Source organism: Phascolarctos cinereus, unplaced genomic scaffold (genome assembly GCF_003287225.1).
Source record: "Phascolarctos cinereus isolate Bilbo 61053 unplaced genomic scaffold, phaCin_HiC Scaffold_1;HRSCAF=81, whole genome shotgun sequence".
In the NCBI taxonomy this organism is placed as follows: Eukaryota; Metazoa; Chordata; class Mammalia; order Diprotodontia; family Phascolarctidae; genus Phascolarctos; species Phascolarctos cinereus.
The window spans coordinates 211425188-211448127 of NW_027555514.1; the positions used below are offsets into that span (position 1 = coordinate 211425188).

Sequence of the window (22940 nt, forward strand, 5' to 3'; positions counted from 1 at the left end):
GCCTCCAACCAGCTTTCAAGGAAGGATTCCGGGGGCAGTGTATACAGCACCGGCTCTGGACTCAGGAGGACCTGAGTTCAAATCTGGCCTCAGACACATAACACTTACTAGCTGTGTGACCCTGGGCAAGTCACTTAACCCCATTGCCTAGCCAAAAAAAAAATTAAAAAAAAAAAAGGAAGGATTCCTAATGTCAGCAGTCATTAATTACAAGCTTCCTCTTCATTTCAATCAGAGGTACTTCTAACCCCCTCTAAAGACTGTTCCAATGATCTCTGAAGTCCAAGTAACCAGTGGTACACTCAATCATTTCAAGAGAAACAAAGGTTGCTTACCTGTATACAGGCTTACTTCTCCAAAAGCATGTTCTATATTCTACTTTCCATAAGGACTTTTAGGATCTGAATGGCTGAGAGAGAGTTTATCCAGTAATAGCATTCCTCCTCCCACTAAAAAAACCTGAAACTTAACCACAAAAGCACTTCTCCATCCAGTCTATCTCTCGGCCTAGAGGTCACTGCCTGTTTAAGTCAAAGAGGAAAACCAAGAGGCCAGGCTATGATTGCTTACTCCCTTTACTTTTCTCAACTCTAACTTCCATACTGTACTCACATGACAGAACATTGTGCAAAAGACAGGTAATCGACCAGCACATCCAGGCCTTTGTTCTCATCACTCAGAAACTCTCGGACCCACCTGCAGACAGGAAATGCAGACACTCAGCATTGTTCTTCTTCATAAAGCTGGTACACTGTGAGGGTGGAGTACGGAACATCAGTGACAACAGTCAAGACCCTTTCAAAGGTGTCCCTGGAGTTGTGACACTGGTCTGAAAGACTGCCCCTGAAACCGGCGAAGGAACCAGCCCCTTTCCCAGAAGCCTTCTAGACCAGTGATGTCAAACTCAAAAAGAGACAGGGGCCATTAAAAATGCTGGCTGCATACCCACTTAGAAAAACCATATATTTACATTGTCTATGTTCTATTGTATTTTCATTTATTTTGTTAAATATTTCCCAATTATATTTCAATTTGGTTCATGCCATATGCAGACACCTATGCTCTAGACTGCTGCTTTTTCCTGGCTAAGGATAGACAAAAACACTGAAACCTGAATTAAGGACACTTGCTAGTCACAGTAACCCAGAGTGATCAGCCAGGGGAAGGGGTGGTTTCCAATATGATGAGGGTTTCTAAAAGCCAAAGCCTTAAGAGGTAGACCTATCTTACTAGCCCTAAGACCTACTTAATGTCCTGCAAATGGGAGAATCTATTTTCCCTATCTCTGGGCTCAGGACATAATACCTTAAATGCCTAATCATGGCCACAAACTAACAACTCTATAATAATTTGATGATGTTAACTAAGTGTCAGGGTCCAGGACATCCCACTTTTTTCAATCCTAAAATATGCCACTAAGAGGCATTACCTTGAAAACTAGAAGCCCTGGACACACCTACGTTGTGTGATAGAATCACTCCCACACAGTGGACCCATTAAGCTCCCTAATCTCTGGGGTTTTCTGTTCATTCAGGGTGTATGTAACTTTCTGTCAGCTCTAGCAGGACAATCTCTATCAAACTTCCTCTCTTGTGGGAAGGCTGGGGTGGGGGAGACAGGTTGGACACCAGGCACCATGACGGCAGGCCACACCCTTCATGCTACAAAAAGCCGGCTCTGGCCCAGAAAGCCAGGCCTGGTGGAGATTTGGCAGCAGGCTCAGGCTGAAGCTGACACCGGAGCTGCCTCAAGTTAGCTTCCTCTCCCGGGGGCTGACAGGCCTCCCATTTCCTGTCTGTCTGCTCTCCAGCTCCCCACCCCCATCTCATTTCCTGTCTGAATCCACAGTGCTATTTTCAGGCCCTTGACATGTTGAGAAGAGGTTAAAGGGCACCTAAGCAAGGCAGAGAAACCAACGCACACAGTAAGCAAGAAACAAAGTAAAAGCGGCTCAGAAATCCATTTTCTGTCCCTTGTGGAACCCTCCCCAAGGCGTGAAGTACTCTCTTGCAGTCCAACTTAGATGCTCCTCTTGCCATTTCATTTTGATGCACCCTTTGATTCACGGGGTACTGACAACCAGGTTTCTTCTCTTCCCATCTCTGAGTTTGTTCTCTTGTCCTCAGTGCCACCTCACACCTTCCTAGCCCAAAATACACACGGAGGATAAGACAGAGTCACAGGTCAAACTCCGAAATGCTAGTCAGGGAGCCAAAATCTTGTCTTTGGATTACCACTTCTCTGGGCACAAACCATCCCCAGTCCTGTCCTTTCCAGGGACCGTCTATGGTATAATGGCAAGATTACTGGATTTGAAGTCCAAAGTTATACTTTGCACATAACTGGGTATTCAAATCAGTTCTTTCAGCAGCTTTAATTTTAATGCTAAAATGTTCTAATGCTTGAATTTCATTTTTCAAGTTTTTCTTAACTTCTTAGAACATTTCTTGGATTTCATCTTGAGAATGGTTAATAAAAAGATCAATAATTTGTAAAGGTATCAATAAAGAATCATTCTGGGGGGCTTCAACATATATACCGACTCCCTCTCAAACACTCAGCTCCTCAACCCACTCACTTTCCATGAGCTATTCCTCCATTCCACCTCAGCTACACAAAAGATGGTCATATCCTTGATCTTGCCATCACCCATAACTACCACCTCAATGTTCAAGAATTCTGAAATCCCCTTACCCAACAATAACCTCTCCCTCTGCCTTCCCTTATAAAACCCTATGCTCTTTGTCTGCATTGGCACCTTCAAGCCCTTGACCCCTCAATTTTCTCCCAGGCCATATCCCCTGCACTAGCCACTTTCTCCTCTTTTCTTCATCTTCACCTCTTGATGAACCAATTCTACTCTATATTGTCCTCCTCTCTTGAATTCTTTGCCCCCTTATCATTGCACTGATTATACCCAGACAACTCTCATCCCTGGATTACTCCCAATAATTGTCACCTTTGTTCCTAAACATGTGTTTCTGAATGAAGGTGAAGAAAATCACATAACCATTCTGACTGAGTCTACTACAAATTTATGTTACATATTCTCAAGTGGCCCTCACTACTGCTAGGCAATCCTACTATACTTCCCTTATCAGCTCACCATCCCATTCTCCACAGTGGCTCTTCCAAACCTTTGCATCCCTCTTTAAACCTCTCATGGCTCCCCCTCCCCTCACTCTCTTAGCTAAGAACCTTGATTCATATTTTACAGAAAAAAATCAAGACCATTTGCTGTGTACTACTTCTTCTCCCTTCCTCAACTCCTGTCACTTGGATGCCTTCTGCCACTCTCTCTTCCTTCACCCCTGTCTCACATTATGAGGTGTCCTTACTCTTTACCAAGGCTAACCCTGTCTTCTCCAACACACAGCCTCCTCTGTCATCCACACTATATCTGTCACTTATTTTCAATCTCTCCCTCTCCACTGGCTCATTCCCTGTGCCTACAAATATGCCCATGTCTCCCCCCATCCTCAAAAAGCCCTCACTTGATCCTTCTTCCTCCCCATCCATAATTATCAACCTCTATCTTTTCTGCCCTTTAAGGCTAAATTCTTTAAAAAGGACATCTACAATAGGTGCCTCCACTTTCTTTCCAACCTCCTCATCCTACCAAAACTGCTTTCTCCAAAGATACCAAATATCCCTTAGCTGCCAAATCCAAAGGCCTTTTCTCAATCCTCATTCTCCTTAACCTCTTTGCAACCTTGGACATTTTTAATAATCCTCTCCTCACTGATCCTCTCTTCTCTCTAGGTTTTCAGGGGGACATTTTCTCTTAGTTCTTTTATTTATCTGACAGCCTCTTCTCTGTCTCCTTTCCTGGATCCTCATCCAAGTCACACCCTCTAAATGTAGTTGTCCTGCAGGATTCTTCTGTTGGGGATCCTTTTCTCATCTCCCTCTATACTACTTCACTTGGTGATCTTGTCAGTTCCCTTGGATTTAATTACCATCTCTATGCTGATGATTCTCATATCTCCCTCTCCTGCCCCAATTTCTCCAATGATCTCCTATCTCACATCCCCAAGAGACAATTTGAACTAGATGTTTAGTAGCATTCTTAAACTCAATATGTCAGAAATAGAACTCATTAAATTTCCCCCTAACACCTCCCCACCTTGTGTCATCTTCTCTATTACTGTATAGGGCAACACCACCCTCCCAGTCCCCCAGGCTCTCACAACCTGAGAATCACCCTGGATTCCTCACTATCTCTCACCTCCCATATCCAACCTGTTGCTAATGTCTGTCGATTTCACCTTTGCAACATCTCTTAAATAAGCCTCCTCTTCTCTAACATTGCCACCACTCCAGCAAGGCCCGCATCACCTCACTCATGGACAGCTGATGGGCTGACCTGCCTCAAGTCTCTCTCCACTCCAATCCAACTCCATTCAGCCACTAAAGTGATTTTCTTAAAGCATAGGTCTGATCATGTCACCCTCGCCCCTCTACTCAATAAACTCTGGTGGCTACCTATCACCTGTAGGATCAAATATAAAATCCTCGTGTTTAGCATTCAAAGCACTTCATAACTTAGCCCCCTCCTACCTTTCCAGTGTTTTTATACCTTACTGTCCACCAAATACTCTTCCACTCAGTGACCCTGTCCTCCTGGCTGTTCCATGAACAAGACACTCCATCTCCCATGCTTTGAGAGCTCTCTCTCCTCCACTCTGACTACTGACTTCCCTGTCTTCTTTAAGTCCCAACTAAAATCCCATCTTCTATAGGAAGGCTTCTAACCTCTCTTAATTCTAAATGCCTTCCCTCTTTGAATTATTTCCTATTTATCCTATATATAGCTTGCTTTGTATAGATTTGTTTGCATATTGCCTCCCACATTAGACTGTAAGCTACTTGAGGACAGGGGTTACCTTTTACCGTTTTTGGATCCCTAGTCCTTTGCACAGTGTCTGGCACATAGTAGGAATTTATGTTTACTGACTGACTGATTAATCTATCATCACAAGCATCTTCTACATTTTGAGGTTGTTTCTTTTTAACTTCAATTTCTTCCTTCAGTTCTATGAATCATCTCTGGCAGGGGACGACCAGCATATCAAGTATCTCTATGCTCAGCCTCTTTCTGAGAGGCCTTCTCTTGCCAGAAAAGTGTCTCTCTATCCTATCTTTCTTTTTCTTTTTCCCCCTCTCGCTTAACCCGCACCCCCCCCCAAGGCTGTAAATATAGATAATCATCAGTATAGAGGTGATAATTAAACCCATGTGAGTGAATGAGGTCATCAAGAGAAAGAAGAGAAGAGGGCCAAGACATACTGGGGACTCTTACAGTTAGGGGCCTTGTTGTGGATGCTGATCCAGTAAAACAGACTGAGAAACAACAGTCAAAACAGGTAGGAAGAAAATCAAGAGAGAGTAGTATCCTAAAAAAGAAAACCACTTCCTATGTGCTGGGCAGTCTGCTAAATACTGAGAATACAAAAAAGAAACAAGACAATCCTGGACCTCAAGTTGCTTATTTATATTCTAAAAGAGGAAGATAAAGGAGAGCTAAGGTTAGAAAGTGGGGAAGGGAATTCAAGAGCACTCACACAGCTGCATGGTTTGCAAATGTCTGAAAAATGGGGTGACAGTTTGGTTCTGGGCTAAATAAGATGAAAATTAACCTACAGGAGCCCAGAGTCCTAAAAGCAGAATCTACACTCCAGTAGGAGGAGAAGAAATAGGGCCATGGTTTGGAAAAAGGCAAGGAGAAGGCTCTAATATTGGAGCCCAGTATCCCAGAGGCTATAATCCCATGATTTGTATAGTCCTTTCTAACAACTACTGGCAAATCCTGAGTCCAGAAGACAAGCAGAGGATTCACAAGGGGTCAAATGCCATACTGCTATAGCTGTAGCTCCTTTCTAGTCAGGAAGGTTATCAGATAGAAGAAATCAGGGGGAAAAAGGACACTTACTACTGTGTGGCCTTTACTTCTTGTTCCATTTGACTACAATGGGAATTTCGTAAGAACTACAGGTGAAGCCCTGGACAGGGAAGAGCTCTTTGAACTAATGCAGGCAGTGACAAGCTACTTAATTCTCTGAGGATGTGACAGGATGAGCATGGGGGGCTCATATCTGTGAAAGTTGTCTGCATCTCTTCCAGTGATTAGGCCCAATCAGGAACATCAACATCAAACCCCGGCATCCTTCCTCCTACTCACATTTAAAAATTTGCCAAATAAAGATCCCCAGTTTCTCAAAAGCTGTTTTCAATATTTGATTTGATAGTGTGAGTGGGAAATCACATAGGTAGGACAGCAGCTATAAAGGACAGGAATGTCTCTGATGGAGTTTCCTGTTACTGCTGCAGAGAACAGGTGTCCTGCCTGCCTCCCACCCTCTCTAGCTCAACCTATATGTAGGGTGGATAAACGAGTGGGTGGCTACCTGCCAACATTCAGCTTGGACAAGAGGCAAAAAGGCATCTGACATCACTGGGCTCTGTTGTCTACTCTTTCCATTGCTACTCACAGGAAGTTAGGGAATTCAGAGCTGGCAACAGTCCTACTCTAGTCTCCCCTCAGGCCCCAAGTGTGCCCCTTCTCCCCACATATTTGAAGAAAAGCCCAGAATGATCCAAGGCTTGTTACAAATGCTGAGGTCAACAGAAATGATTTTTAGCCTTGTTGGAGGGCAAAGAAAATGAGCATTCCAAGAGGGAATGGGATGGCTATTCAAGGTGGATAGGATGATAATAATGTATAAAACAGACAAGCAGGAAAATGTCCGAAGGAGGTGACTAGAATGATGGAAGGCCTCATATGAGAGGATCTGGTGAGAGAACTGGGAATGATTAGCCTGAGGAAGATAAGGTTTGGGAGATGTGGAACATTTTACCTGTCTTCAGCACTTTAAGAGCTATCTTATAGAATAGGGGTTGGACTTGTTTGAGTTGTCCCCAGAGGGAAGTAGGAGCTGAAGTCGCAGAGAGGCAAATTTCAGCTTGATATAACAGAAAACTTCCTAACAGCTAAGAGTTGTGCAAAAATGGAACCTTGGGAAATACTGAGCTCCCCCTTACTGAAGGTCATCAAGCAGGAGGCCCGATGATCTCTTATTAAGAATGTTACAGAGGGATTCTACTCAGGTCAATGGCCTCAGACCAAATGGCCTTTCTAGTCTAAGGCTGATAGTTAAATGAGGCTAAGAGTTTGTTCTTGGTCTATAGTTTATCTCCCTATCTTCAGCTCCACCCCAGGGTTAACTGTTACATATCCTTCCCAGTCTAGCTCTGACCCAGTAAAGCTGTGCACTTTTCCATCTCACCCTCACTACAACAATCACTCTATGCATTCTCATTATTTCCAGGCTCCTTCTCCTACCTTCTCATGGGCTTGAGAAGCCCAAACTTATTAGCTCAGTGCCCATGTACCAATTCAACAATTTAGCAGAACAGAACAGAGTCTAGAAGCAAGAGCCTCTCCCCACTCTGTAGGGAGAGTTTTCCTGGGTCTGAAATATAACCTCTCTTTAGGAGGGTTAGCTCTGTCAACTAGGGGATCTGCTTTCTCAGAATCCTCCTGGAGCACACACAGCCCTTAGGTTTCTAGGCCCTAAATAGCAAAAGCTGGGCCACAGCTTCTAGCCCAGTTGAAATGAACTTTCCCTGAGGCTTCTCTGGATTTCCCTTGACTCAAGCCTTGCCTCCACCCCACAGGAAAAACTTTAGTCCCTGTTGCTGTGGGAATTTTTTAAAACACAAAGCTGCAGGATGAAGACCCCAAGAAAGGCCTCAGCTTGCCAGTATTATCTAGTCATCAGCTGGCAGAGCTGACAGGGAAAGAAGCCAGAAAATGAACAGCCTGTAACCATAAGGAGTCCAGAGCAAAAAACCATGACAGGAACAGGCCCACTCTTCCGAGCAGAGGTTGGAGGAGGGATCAATGAGCCAGTTCTAAGTGAACAATAATATTCCTCCACCTGCAACAGCCAGCCCTGCTTGTGGACACCGAGGACTGGTCCAACTTACCCAATGTAATTAGTCCGAAGAGAGATCTCTAGCTCCCTCAGCACTTTGGTCGACTCTTGGACTCTCCTCCTGAACTTCTACAAACATCAAATTCTCAGTCATTCCCAGAGGACCTCACCCCAATTTTGTAGAACAAAAGCAATGCAGGAAGCACAGCATTCCAGAGCTACAGCTTAAGGTGATTCTTAAAGTGTAAGAGCACCTCAATTCCTCTCCCTTAGAGGCAGATCAATCCCCCACAATCCCACCCCCATTTCCCAATGAAAACGTTCTTTTAACTGCATAAGATCACTGGGGGCACAGAAATTAAAACCCAAAACTCTGCATAAAAGGTACATCACCTTCCGTGTCACACTGGGGTCCAGGAAGCTCTGTAGTTTCTGGATATAAGTGTGAGGAGGATTCTTCACCTGAAATCGCTCCTGCAGGGGCAGCGCACAACACAGCAGTCACAGTACTCACTATGGGAATCAGTTCTCCCAACACCACTCATATTCCCCATTCTCTAGTCTTCTTCCTCTCCCCTTCTCCTGCTATATTTGCCCTAAAATGTTGCCCCTTTCCCACAGATATACCCCTTTATGCAAACTGTTCATGCTATTCCAGGAGACGAGCCTCTGAAAGGCTTTTTCATCCTTAATCTCTAACACTGAGGTGCCAAACCAAAAACATGTCTTACTTACTGCTTAAAGTGTCTAGTACAATTCTCTCTACACACATGGGAGCTCAATCAATATTGCCGAGTGACTGACAATAGAGTTTGTATGAATTCCTAATGTTTTCAAGGCCAGCCTATATCTGAGGGATAGAGAAAAATGGGGCTTAGTTTGCAAATATCTCATCTCCTGAACCAGCCTTCCAGGTTCTGAAACCTGAGGAAGGAGCCTGATCTTCTTATTTTGAGGATCCAAAGAGGACTATAGCTGCCACTACATCTCCCCTTTGCTTAGTTTCATATGATCGATCGATCGATCTCACTTTATGTCGTACTTCAAAGCTCAGCAAGTGCTTTCCATACCACATCCCTGTTCAGTAGGTTATGGAGTATTCTTACCCCTTTCTAGAAGTCATTTATAAGTCATTTGTTCCAATTTCCACTTTCTGGTGGTTCCTCCTGCCGGTTCTAATTCTTCCTTACAACATGACTAATGTGAAAATGTTTAATAGGAATGTATATGTACAGCCTATATCAGATTCTGCGCTGTCTTGGGGAGGGTGGTGGGGAGGAAGGGGGAGAAAAATTTAAAACTCAAACACTTAAATCAAAATAAATTAATTTTTAAAAAATGAAAAAAAAAAGTCATTTGTTCCAAGTCACCCACAGGTAATAAATATCAGTGCCAGAATTTAGACCCAGGTCTCTCAATTCTAAGTGTTGTGCTTAGAACACAGTGCTTCCTCATATACATGTCAAAGAAATCCTAAATGACCAAGGAGAAATAACACCTTCTAGAAGGCAACTGCAAAAATCATATTCTCACACTATTTAGTACTAGTTAAATCCTTAACAATCTTGGACAAATTTGGGTCTCCTCACTATGAAATGTGAAGAACTAGGAAAGAACAATGATGGTAATTAGCATTAGAAAAAAAGGACTTAAACTATGAGAAATATGTAAAAGAACTGAGCTTATTTGAACTGGAGATAACACATTACTGAATAGCCATTCAGTAAGGAAGGGAATCATGACCAAAACTTCTCCATATTTTCTCAGAGCAGAGCAGAAGAAATGGATTTTTAATCAAAGCACAGGGCTAACCCTGTCATAAAGAATTTCTGGACCTGGAAGGTGCTAAGACACAGAGGCAGGAGACTTGACAGGGCATAAAGAATATTCCCTATATTGGAGAGGTTAATAATTAGACCTAGCAAAGGTCATAGATAATACTGCCTGGAGGCAGAATAAGGGATAAAATATCATTTGGAAGATCCTGCCAATTCCAAGGAATCCGTTATGAGCCTAACCCTATTCCCCTACCTTGGGAAAGACTCAGGAGTTGGCTCTGACCTAGGAATTCCCTGTGCTACAGACCTGAGTGTTGCGTTATTTTAGCTGAAAAAGTTCAATCTGTCTAGAGCTGACTATACTCCCTGCCTCCAATAAATTGCCCCCTAGGTCACTGCTTTTCTGGAGAAATAAAAAAAAAAACCAAACCAGAAGTCCTGCGGAAACTGAAAAGCAATTTTGCCACTTAGCTAGACCCCTATCCTAAGTGTCCCACTCAAACATGAATGATAAGCCCCAGAAGCTAGGTCAAGTAATGTCTGATATCTCAAGAATGGATTCTTCAAGGAACTGGAGCAGCAAACCTGCCTGGCTGGCACATGTGATGCCCCTTTCCTCTCTTTCCTGTTTTTGCTGACCCCAGTACCTGATCACAGATGAGGTCCCACTTCTTCTCATTGTCATACTGTCTTAACAGACGGGCCTTGTCTGGAGGCAGATTCATGGAGCTCTGGAAAAAAAAAAAAGAAATGAGTCCGTGATTGTTAAGGTACAATAACTGGATGGAAAATAGACCACACCACCTTTTTTCTGTTCCTGGGTCCCTTGACTTTGCCTCAATGCACTTTGGGGGATGGGAGTGGGGCAAGCAGAAGAAGAAGGTCCGTGAACCTGTCATTTTTCACTAGTACAGGGAACTAATGGAGAGCAAACCCCCTCTATCAATGCAGCCTAACAGCTCTTCTCCAAGTCTTGGAGCCTTGAGTCTTGGAAAGTTGCCCGAGAGGGTTAGTGACTTGTCCAGGTCACACAACCAAAATGTAGCAGATAAGAGATTTCTGACTCTAAGGCAGTCTTCTCTACCATGCCATGCTGTCTGTAAAGACATTTCACTAACAAAAGAGAGAGGCTCAAATAATCTAAGCTTCAAAGGCTAGAAAGGTCTGATGGACTGTTGTCTATTTTCCACTACTTCCCCTTTTTCCTGTCAGGTCTTCCTTGGTAGGCTTTAGGGGAGAAAAGGGGAAAGAGTCACGTGGAGCAAAACAATCTGGCTGCCCATGCCCTGGGCTTCCAGAAATCACACTAGGTCTAACCTTCTCTATCTCAGAAGTAACTCCAGTCCCCCACTTTACTTTTGCCTATATTCGCTTACTAATCATCTGTACCCCACTTGGGGCCATTTCTGCTCCAGATCAGACCCCCTCTGATTGAAGTCTCCTTTGGCACTAGACATGCATTAAGGTATCCTAACAGTTCTATTCTCCTTCAGCCAACTAGAAACTCCTAATTGCCATTTTCCTCAAGTAGGGGTTTCCTGTATCAGTGAAATCATGGGTTCAGTCCCTACGCCATACCAATTGTTAACAGAAAGCACATGTGCTAATTTTATTAACTTGGCATCAACATTGTCCCTTGTATTTGATTCATGCTTTGTTGTCTTTATGTTATTGTCATCATTTGTCCTTTTAGTTCTCCTTTATTCATCCTCTTCACTTCTTACAAGTCTTTCCATGTTTCTCTGAATTCTTCATATTCATTATTCCTTACAGACTATTACGACCACACAGTACAATTTGTGCAGCCTTTCCCTAACTGTTGGACACACATTGTTACCACAAATAATGCTATCAATATTCTTGTGTGTTTTGGTGTTTTTTCCTGTCACTAACTTCCTTGGGACAATATCTTTATTTTCCCTATATATTTATATTCAGAGAGTCCCCAATTTTACAACCACTTCCACTACTACCAACCCAGCCTCTAAATTAGTTCTTGCCTATCTAATCAATTATACCCTGTTGCTGCATTAACCTTTGTAGAGTAAAACTCCAATTATGTTACACTCATACTCAAAAATTCTCAAGAACTCCCCACTGCCTCTCCCAGGCAGCCTCAAAGCCCTCTCAAAATATGCCTCCAACCTAATTTACCAGACTCCTCTCCCACTACATGCCTGCAAACACCTGATGCAACAGTCAGACAATGCTATCTGCTGTTCTTGAGCAAGCCTAATGCTTTCTCTCTAAAACTTTATCATGCTTTTCCTTCCACCCATCCTTCAAGGTTCATCTTAAATGATTTCTCCTTGAGAAATTTGGAACTATGCTCAAAGGGCTATAAAAATGTGCATACCCTTTGTCCCAGCAATACCACTTCTAGGGCTATATCCCAAAGAGATCATACAAATGGGAAAAGGATCCACATGTACAAAAATATTTATAGCAGCTCTTTTTGTGGTGGCAAAGAATTGGAAACTGAGGGAATGCCCATCAATTGGGGAATGGCTGAACAATTTGTGGTATGTGAGTGTAATGGAATACTATTGTGCTATAAAAAATGATGAGCAGGCAGACTTCAGAAAAACCTGGAAAGACTTGTATGGACTGATGCTGAGTGAAGTGAGCAGAACCAGAAGAACACTGTACACAGTGACAGCCACATTGTGCAATGATTAATATTGATAGACTTAGCCCTTCTCAGCAACGTAAGGATATAAGATATCCCCAAAGGCCTCATGATGGAAAATGCTATCCACATCCAAAGAAAGAACTATGGAGTTTGAATGCAGATTGAAGCATACTATTTGCTATTTTTTCTTCTGTTTTGTTTTGTTTTCTCTTTCTTGTGGTTCCTCCTATTGGTTCTAATTCTTCCTTACAACATCACTAATGTGAAAATATGTTTAATAGGAATGTATATGTATAGCCTATATCAGATTACGCACTTCTTGGAGGGGGAGGTGGAAAAAAATTTAAAGCTCAAAAGCTTATGGAAGTGATCGTTGATAAATCAAAATAAATTAAAAAAAAAGAAACGATGAAGTGGTCAGTTTCAAAGAAACCTAGGAAGACTTGTATGAACTGATGCAGAGTGAAGTGAATGGAAGCAAAACAATTTGTAAACAAAGACAATATTGTAAAGACAAACAACTTTGAAAGACTTGGGAATTCTGATGCACACAATGACCAATTACCATTCCAAAGAACTCATGATAAAACACACTATCTACCTCTACATAGAGAAGTGATGGATGCAGAGTGCAAATTAAAACTTTTTTTTTGGAAAAAGAAAACAGATTTCTCCTTCATGAATGTGACCTTCTTCCAAACAAAATTTAATCTCTTCCTCTGAGCTCCCGTACTACTTCATCTGTATTTTTTATGGCATTTATCACATGTCTTATACTGTATTTACTGTATATACCTGATAATCCAAGAGTTTGTGAACTCGTGAAGGGCAGACCTACTTATCTTCGTAACTCATAGTAACTGGCAGAGGGCCTGGAACATAGCAGGCACTGAAATGCACACACACAGATGCAACATACTCACAATTGCTGAACTGAAAAGTTTATCTGTATGTCAACTGTTTGGAACTCAGAAACACAGGAAGAGTATTATATGTGACAGTTGGAGTATCAGAACAACTCATAAAATCCTTTTATTATAACACATAGTATACCTGTGTGGAAGCATATTTTTGGAGCCTTTTTAATTCAGTGGATAATATTAAGAAAAAATTTTCTCCAGCTTAACCTTTCTCAGACTTTTCCTTTCGGAAAAAGAAGAATAGAAGAGTCAAAACCAAAGGTCAAATCGAAAACAAAACTAATGCCTCCGGAAAATAGATTAAAGGTGATAAAATGTAAAATGAAAAGTACTTTTTGTCTAATTAAGGTCACTGCATTCTCTATCTCGAGAAGTCACTGGGGACAGAGTATTGGTCATAGGGAGGAAGCCCTTTCAATCCTTAAGAAGAGCAGTCTAGCAAAGAATTGAGTACTCTTAGAAGATTAAGTGACTATCATTCTATTAGATGCAGTTGAATGTAACCCCCAAAGCAGTATTTTAACCAATCCATGACCTTTTCTTTATTCAAGATTTCTATGAATGTTACTTCAAATTGCTTTGTCATAGAAAGATGTTCAAAAGCATAGGGGACTATGTCAGTTTGGACTTTTCACTCTCTAGTTAGAAATGCTTCAATTTAGAATAATGTTAAATTAGTAAAACTGTTTCTGGCAGATTGAACCTATAACACTGAATATAGTATTAATATTTTTCTTCAACACCTGAAATACATATTATACTAATAGTTCTATATAGCAGCTATAGTTTGGAAAAGGAAAAATTTTTATATTTTGAAGATAGCATCTTTCCCTCTTACCATTCTGCCTCCCCCGCCCCTTGCTAAGTGAAAGGTGTTAATAATTCTCTCCCTATTATATGACTTATGGAGCCTGAATAGGTAAATAAAATTTCCAACTGAGTGAAATTGGGGAGTAGCTGGAAAATGGAAACAGAATGGGCAACTACCTACAAACTAACAACTTTTCAAATTAAGGACTAAAGATAGAAAGATGGTTGGATAACAGAATAGATGGGATAGAGAAAGAAGCCTGAATATGCGACCTCATCATATGAAACCCAAAAATTAAAGCAGAGTCCTTCAAGAATTAAGTTTCCATTCCAATATAGGTAGAAACTGATTTGATGCCAATAGAACCAAACAAATCAATACTAAAAACAGTGAAGTTTTGACCTAGGCTTCTGCATGATCCCAGAGTCATAGAATTCTAGAACGGAAAAAACCTAGACAGAGAAAGATGAGGTTTTTCCCCTCCTAAATACATTATCAAAGCAATAGAAGGGAGTAGCTGACAGAGAAGCATAATAAAGTCTGGAATGGGGGTTAGATGGGCAGAATGAGTAAAAAATAAAAGTATTTTATTGAATTTACTTGTTTTTATTGTATTTTATTTGAGTGAAGCACTAAGCATACAAATACAAAAATAAAGATAGTATCTGCCCTCAAGGAGTTTATGTTCTAATGGGAGACACAACATATAGCATATAGAGAAATACCGGGGGGGGGGGGCTGGGGGGGCATTTTGATCAGGAAAGTACAGGGATGATGACTGGGGCCACAGATAGGGAACAGAATGACTTACCTCATCCAGGAAAAATGGCAGAGTTGATTTGATAATGGTTCATTGCTCTAGACCTAGAACAACCTGAGAAGGGAAGGGTAAAAGCTGGAGAGGAGGGAGTGAAGCATGATCAGTCAATCTAGTATTTATTAAGTGCTTAATATATGGAAGGCATTGTACTAAGAGCTTGGAGAGGTAAAGAAAAGAAAAACCTGGTCCCTACCCTCAAGAACCTCACATTCTAATGGGTGAGGCAACATGCAAGCAACTAGGTCCACACAGGACATAGAGAGAGTAGATAGAAGGTAATCTCAGAGGTAATACATAAGCAGTAGGGAAGACTGGGAAAGCTTCTGTAGAAGGTAGAACATAATCTGAATAGTGAAGTCAGAGAAACCAGGAGACAGAGGTAAAGAGGGAGAACATTCCAGGCATAAGGAACAACCAGTGAAAAGACACTGGCTGTGTTTTGTGTGTGTGTGTGTGTGTGTGTGTGTGTGTGTGTGCACACGCATGCATGTATGTGCATACACACATGTGTCTGTAAGGAATGAAGTATAAGAAGTCTGGAAAGACAGGCAGGGAACAGCTTATGAAAGGCTTTAAAGGCTAAACAGAGCATTTTCTATTTTATCCTGAAGGGTAATAAGGAGCTGCTGGAGTTTACTGAATCAGGGCAGAAGAGATGAGTGAGTTGTGGAGTGACATAGTCAGACCTGAGCTTCAGGAAAATCACTTTGGCAACTGAGTGGAGGATGGACAGCAGTGGGGAGATTTGAGGTGGAAAACCAACCAGAAGTCTATTACAATAGTGTAGAAAGGAGGTGATAAGGCCTTGAACTAGGGTGGTGGCTGCTATGAGCAGAGAGAAGGGAATATGTGGAAGATGCTATGAAACTGGAAATGACAAGATTTAACAAAACACTAAAATTGTGGGATGAGTCAGAATGAGGAGTCAAGGATGACACTGAGGTTGCAAGGATAGACAACTGGCTGGGAAAATGGTGGTTCCCTTGCAGTAATAGCAAAATTTTGGAGAGGGAAATGTTTGGGGGGAAAGATAATGAATTCTGATTTTGGATGTGTTCAACATGAGATGTTCAGATGAGAGACAACCCTGGAAAAGAGCAGGCTGAATTCTTAGCTTCAGGAAATTATATTGCCCACATCTTAGTGGTGAGGTGGGGTGTGTCACTTTGGAGGAAGAATCTTCTTAAGCCAAAGGGAGGGAATGTTAGCACTATAATTAGAGAAGTTCCATGGAAACATAGGGACCAAGTACAATATATTGTGAACAACTATGCCTGGAGGCATGCAGAGGCAGTATTAGCTGGGACACTTGAGAAGGATGGGTAGAGGGATGGGGGGAGAGGGGGGGTCCTACTGCTGTCAGTAAATAACAAGCCTAGCTTAGAACTGTTTTTAGCATTATTTCTTAGTTTACCTTTTGCCCTGGTTCAAATTCATTTGCTTGCTAAACCAGAGAATATCTTAATATCTAACTCAGACAAAGAAAGAGAAAAGAGTGAAAAAGAAAAGGCAACCTTAGCTGAAGGGCATTCTGCTTAGATTCTGTTAGCTGGGTGTAATGGCTATGACTAAACATCTTTCAGCCTACCCTTATCACAGAGAAGCTATCCACCACACCTTAGAAGACTAGACCAAAGATAGCCAAGTGGTCCTGAAGCTGGCAGAAGGAACAATCCCCAACAGAGATGACCCAACCACCAGCCATTTATACCAGATACCTAATATACGGGACATACTAAAACTGCATGCAACTAATACTGATAAATAGATGACTACTATACACACACACATATAATACATGTAAACATATATTTATATCATATATATGAATGATATGGCACCTATAACATGACATTAAACTAGGGATACAAATCTCAACACAGTACATAATATGATCCAAAAGTTGTATTTGTGACCAAGTGCATGTGTATAATAAATATATACACATATACATATGTATGTATGTTATTGCTGTGCAGTCATTTTTCAGTCATGTCTGATTCTTCCTGTCCCCATTTGGGGTCTTCTTGGTAAAGATACTAGAGTGGTTTGTCATTCCCCTTTCCAGCTTATTTTATAGATGAGGAAACTGAGGCAAATAGGATTAAGTGACTTGCCCAGAGTCACACAGCTAGCAAATGTCTGAGGCCAGATTTGAACTCAGGAAGATGAGTCTTCCTGACTCTTTGTGCCACTTAGCTGCCCATATATGTATATATCTTACATATAAAAACATACAACATGCACCAGAGCAATAATACATGCATAATATTGTATATTAGCATAGGAAGCAATGAGTTTAACACAGCAATAAAAGTATGCTGCATAACAAACATAATCTGCACACAGCTAATCAGTAGCAGAGCTGTGACTAGACCCCATGTTTCCTGACTCTCGATCCAGTGCTCTTCCAACTAACCCATGAACATATCTTGAGTATATATCATAGTCATCTGGCTATTACCCCTAAGGCAAAGCTATGAAAATAGGTTTCTACTGACTTCAAGGGGTTGGTAAGAGGGGGAAGAGTGTATCTGCACCCTTGTGGTGGTTATCACTTCCTGGCTATACCAGGAAGATGTCTTCTCTGTGGCCACTGTGACACTAGCTGGGTCACTTTATACCTTCTTGAGCATCAGGCCACTTTCCAACACAGGTGAGAAGGTGAGAATGTGTGTTCTGTCCAGCTGCGTTTTATTCATGTGGCAAAGCCAGTCACTACGGAAGCCCAGAGTCTAAGTGTATGGAAGAAGTGAAGCATGGGATCCCATCAAGTTTTGGTTCCTCAGGAATTAAGGGAACACAGAATGGGGGAAATGTGTGATGGGTGCCAGGAGTGCGAATCAGCCAGGGCCACAAGCTATCCTGTTCTCAGTCTTTCCTCTGGATTCTTGCCAAACTAAAGATTTTCATTTAGAAAAATCTGGAAGCAGACACCTGCCCTATATGTTGTTTCTTCAGTGCTGAAATGTGATAGGGAAGGAAGCAATTAGAAACCCCCACACACATCCCCCCCCCCCGACATGCGGTGGCAAAAAGGACACCGCATTTGAGGTCACAAAACTTGAATGGAAATTCTCACTCCCTGTGATTTCTGGGGAGTTACAAACTTCGAGCCTCAATTTCCTCATCTGTTAAATGGAGATAATACACTTATACCACACAAATCTCACAGGATTGTTGTGTAGTAAAGCACTTCATAAACCATAAAGCACTAAATAAATGTGAGGTGAAGCTCTTAATCTTGCAAGAATGGAGCATCTACTTCAGGAAATCAGCAGTACTAAGCCTCTAAAGTGACAACTTCTAAATCAGTCCTGTCTCAGCCTTTGGTCAATTAATCTGCCTGGAGGCAGCTAGGTGGTATAGTGCCCTAGAGTCAGGAGGACCTGAGTTCAAATTCAGCCTCAGAAAACTTGACACTAGTTGTGTGACCCTGGGCAAGTCACTTAACCCCACTGCCTAGCCAAAAAAAAAAAAAAGATGTTCTGTCAGTCACCTGTGTTGTGTGTGACCCTGGGCAAGTCACTCTCTGCCTCAGTTTCATCGCCTGTAAAATGGGGGTAGTAGTAGCACCTTTCTCCCAGGGTTGTTGTAAAGATCAAGTGAGATAACGTCTACAAAGCACTCTGCCGACCTTAAAGTACTATACTAATGCTAGTTATTATTATCGCTGTTATTATTAACATTAAGCCCTGCAGAGATACCCACACCAATTGTTTCCTCATTGTCTCTCCAGGATTTGATCAAAACATTTAGTTAAACTGAGTGCCACGATCTTGAAGAAGATGCAAACTAGTGAGTGAGGGAGAAAAATAGTCGAAATGGTCAGAACAGAAAAATGGGTAGGAAAGGAAAGAAAATCAAATTGGAAACAGAATGGATAAGAAAATTGGGGGGTGGGGGGGGAAGTCCCTAATGCTACTTACACACATATGCAGTCTATAATAAGGAAGAAGCAGAAATAGCTCTGATGCTCTGGATAAAGGTCTAAAATTGACATCCCACCTTAGTCACAGGTCAGTGCAGAGCAGATACTAGCCTAATCTAGGGCCAAACCTCTTAAGAACCCTGGATTTAAAGTCAGAGATTGTGGGCTTGAATCCCTAGCTTTGCACCATTCTGAAATCAGAGGGCACCAGTTCAGATCCCAACTCTGCTCCTTTTCTATCTGTGTGACTTTGGACAAGACACTTCACCTCTCATCTGTGAAATGGGGAGTTCAGCCTAACAACCTCCAAAGCTCCCCCCTCAACTCTAAATCTACACGATCTTATGATCTGTGGTCGGAAGATCTTAGCCTTATGTTCCTCATTCCCCCTCCATCACAAAATAGAAGGGCTTGAGGTTTCTCCAAGGATTGAGTCTCTGCTTTGACTTCATCTACTCCCCCTGAGCTGGGACAAGAAAAATCCAAACAGAAAATAGAAACAAGAATTTATTTTTTTAAAGGGCTTCTGGTTTAGGTTTACACCAATCACAGTAATCCCAGGAATGGAGGCAAAAACGGCGAAGCTTAAAAGGAAAGGAAGAAAATGTTCAAAACCTTTCCCAGTGAGGCAGTTTGGGAGGCTTTGAGAAAGGCCCAGGAAGTGGGCTTATTTCGAGCAGATCATACATTTAGCAGAAGTCATCTAATCCCACCTCTTTATTTGAGAGATGAAAGAACTAAGGTCAAAGAAGGGAACTGATTCACCAAAGTTACACAAGTGGCAAAGCCAGGATTCAAACCCAGGTGGTCTGACCTCAAATCCAGCACCTTGAGACCAATCTTAAAATAAAGGCCTGAATATAAAATGCTGTTTTGCTATAGGCAGCCACTTCTTTAGCTCCTTCTCCACCCTTCCAAATATTCCTGTCTCTGAAATTTCCCACCTGTACTGCTGTAGTCCCCCTAAAGGAAAGTTCCCCTGCAGCCTGGTTCAGCCTTCCATCCAAGGGAACTAAGTCTAGAACCAGGAGATGAAACAGGACATTGTTCTAAGTACCACATGCTTTTATTAATGCCATTGAGCCATTGGCAAAATGCCACTACAATATAAATCAACTATATCTTCTGTGACCATACGGAACTGGCCATGTCCTCGGCAGAACCAGGCAAACCCTATACCCCAGGCCAGTGGCAGGCTGGTGCCACCAAATGGGTAATTCCAGACACCAGGGCCACTCCCAGACTCCAGTGGAAGAGGTGGGAGAGTCTCAAATACCCTTAATGCGTCTCTACTTATAGTAAGATGGGGCCCATCTGGCCATTGTTCTCAGTGAGTTAAGTACCTTCCTGAACCAACCTAAAGATGGCAGGACGCTCAATTCATGTTGCCCTGCTTCCCCTCTGAGACCACAGTCAGTCCTGATGCAGTAGCAGCTCCCAGACAATGAGGGTTATTTTCAGCCAGTGACTTTAACACAAGCCAGCTGGCTTGTACGCTGGGCGGGAGTCCTCCTCCACCCAGCCCTCCCAGAGGGCTCATAGCCCACACTACTGCCTTCACTGTTTGTTTATCTTGTTTCTGCTTAGCTCCTCCTAACTCCTAAATAAAATGCAATTCTGTGTAATAAAGAAGTTTGATCAAAGGTAAAGAGCCAAAACGTTATGTCCGAACACAAAAGGCATGTTTCCCCCCTAAAACACCCACATTTTCCTCCAGCCTATAGGCAGTAACTGCCGATAGTGGGAGTGTTGGGAGGACTGAGCTTATTGACTGGGTGATCTCCAGGCAGTCTGACTCTGTGGTCAACTATGACGACAAAGCACACCAAAGCTGCTTTTTCTGCCTTTCTCCCTACTGCCCAACCCCCACCTCTGGAGTTTGAGTTCAGAGAAGAGAATCTGAGACAGACAGTCCTGGAATGAGACTTGGTCAATTACTAAAAGCCTTTGGGAGAACTATATCCTGTGGCAGAAAGGAAATAGCAGGAACAGCTAATGACACTTGGCCAGAGGTAGATCCAGCCCCTGGCTTACTGTAGGGAGGATGGAAGCAGGGCACTGTGACTCTCATCAACTGGCTTTCCCCAGACCAAAAGACTTGAGAAAGTGAAGAAGTAGCAGGCAGCAATTTCCAAATGGGTTTACACTCTTTGTTAGCTGCCACTAACTCTATGGGTACACAACTCTTCCGTGTGCCCAACGCATTCACAAGACCTAAGGAAGTAGCCACACTGGGGCTCCTTTATAGAAGGGAGAGTTTCTCTGTCAGCAAGACTTCCAAGCTTACAGGAAAACACTCAAGGCATTCTCTGCCTAAAGTTATTTGAAAAATGGATGACTCCTCGACTTGAACACTGACAGTTGATGAACACAATCTTGGATCATGGCTTTCTAGAGTGAAACCTCAGTATCTGGGTCCTAAATGTTAATCAGCAGCTACCTCCAGTGGGATCAAAGCCCATATCAATGTGGTCACTACTGAATTTGTGACCCAAATATTTGTCTTGTTGAGCAGTTACTGCACAAGTCACCAAGAGATCTGGAAGAAAAAAATGGATCCATTTGGGTGACTGCTCCCTTATCAGGATCTTCCAATAGAATCTGAAAAAGACAAGGGAAAAGAGATGCATTCCATAGGAAAAAAATACTAGACCAGAAGGCCAAAGACTTTCCCAGAAAACTGGGTTTTTGTTAGGACTGTAGGCAAATGATAACCACTCTGAGTTTTAGAATTTTTATTCTTGCCTCCTGGTTTTATCAATGCTCTCTCAGCCCTAACATTCAATAGGTCTGTGATTTCTCTGTGGTAAGCTAGGAGCAAAGCAATATGGTTCTGCTCATTGCTATATCATACTCTGCTCTTCAAATAGAGTTGAGCTTCCTCTGTCCCTCTCAGTAATCCTAAGCAGGAAGAGAAAAGCAAGAACAAACCAATTGCCACTTCTAGACAATGCAAAGGAACACCACATGGGGAAATGGCGCTGGCCAGAGCTACAAGTTCAGGAGAGACACAAAGTAAATATAATATACAAGCAAAAACAAGACAGAATTACTTTAGATTCTTGTAGCACTTGATGCTCACAAAGTGCTTTCAGTTACTTTTTCATTAAGTCCAACCTCAGATAAGTGATGCCTAAACTCTGACTTCTTATCATCTGCATGGGATCCCAATTTTCCCCAACAATCACTTTCAGAAGAGCCAGCAATGTCAGCCCTGCTTGGGTCTGTCAACAACTAACAATCTCAGTTATGGAAAAAGCTTGTTAGTTCTTCCAAACTCACAGGACTCAGCAGACCAGCCACTGGCAGGAACGTGGTCTGCTTGCTGGTTTCTCAACCCGGTGATGCCTCAGACTGGTGGTTAACCAGACCAAGGCACACTCCTAGTTACTCACAATGGAAACAAATCATCTGAGGAGAACTAAACTCTCAATGTCTTTGTGGAAAGAACCTTAGATTCTCTTTCTAAAACATATTGATCCACGGAAATATGTTTAACATGATCACACATGCATAACCTATATCAGATCTTGCCATCTTGGGGAAGAAGGGGAGGGAGAGAAGGAGAAAAATTTGCAACTCAAAATCTAAAAAAAAAGAATGTTGAAAACTATCTTTACATGCAATTGTAAAAAATAAAGTACTATTTACCAAAAAAAAGTATTGATCCATTCTGTTTTAATATAATAGATACTACCCAGAGAACATGCAAAAACAATTAAGTAAAAATTGCCTAATGTGATAGCGTTGATAGTAAAAATTATATCATTTTCCAATTCTGTAGTTTACTAATTGTTAAGAAAAAGGAAGGTCATACGCTTTAAATCTGAAAGAATGGTACTGATGTTACCTGTTGTTGCCTCTTAGTGTTGACTTTATTCACACTGTTGGAGTAACAGAGTGTATTGTTCTTTGGGCTCTATGCTTGAGATTCCATGTCATCTCATTAAAAGTTTTCCCACATATCTCAGAATTCTTCCTATTTGTCATTCTCCCGTGTAGTAATTTTCCACCACATTTATATACCAGCTTATTTGGCCATTCCCTGTGAACCTTACATTGCCCCACTGGCCAGCCAGTGTTCTCTCTTTCCCCAAGGAGTTGTAGTAGT

The 22940-nt window shown here is 42.1% G+C and overlaps 1 protein-coding gene across 5 annotated transcripts in view; it reads right to left on the reverse strand.

Annotated features, from left to right (window-relative positions):
* The window catches only part of FMNL3 (formin like 3), an 80501-nt gene that overhangs the window by 22265 nt on the left and 35296 nt on the right, over positions 1–22940 (reverse strand). For all 5 annotated transcript variants that reach the window (XR_013487617.1, XM_020966044.1, XM_020966045.1 and 2 more), the window contains exons 2-5: positions 10363–10446; positions 8331–8411; positions 7990–8066; positions 613–696 (exon numbers count right to left, since the gene is read on the reverse strand). Coding sequence is in view for 4 of the 5 variants with exons in the window: in XM_020966044.1 (XP_020821703.1) it covers positions 613–696; positions 7990–8066; positions 8331–8411; positions 10363–10446 (326 nt within the window). In the remaining variant the exon portion in view is untranslated. The remainder of the gene's footprint in view (positions 1–612; positions 697–7989; positions 8067–8330; positions 8412–10362; positions 10447–22940) is intronic.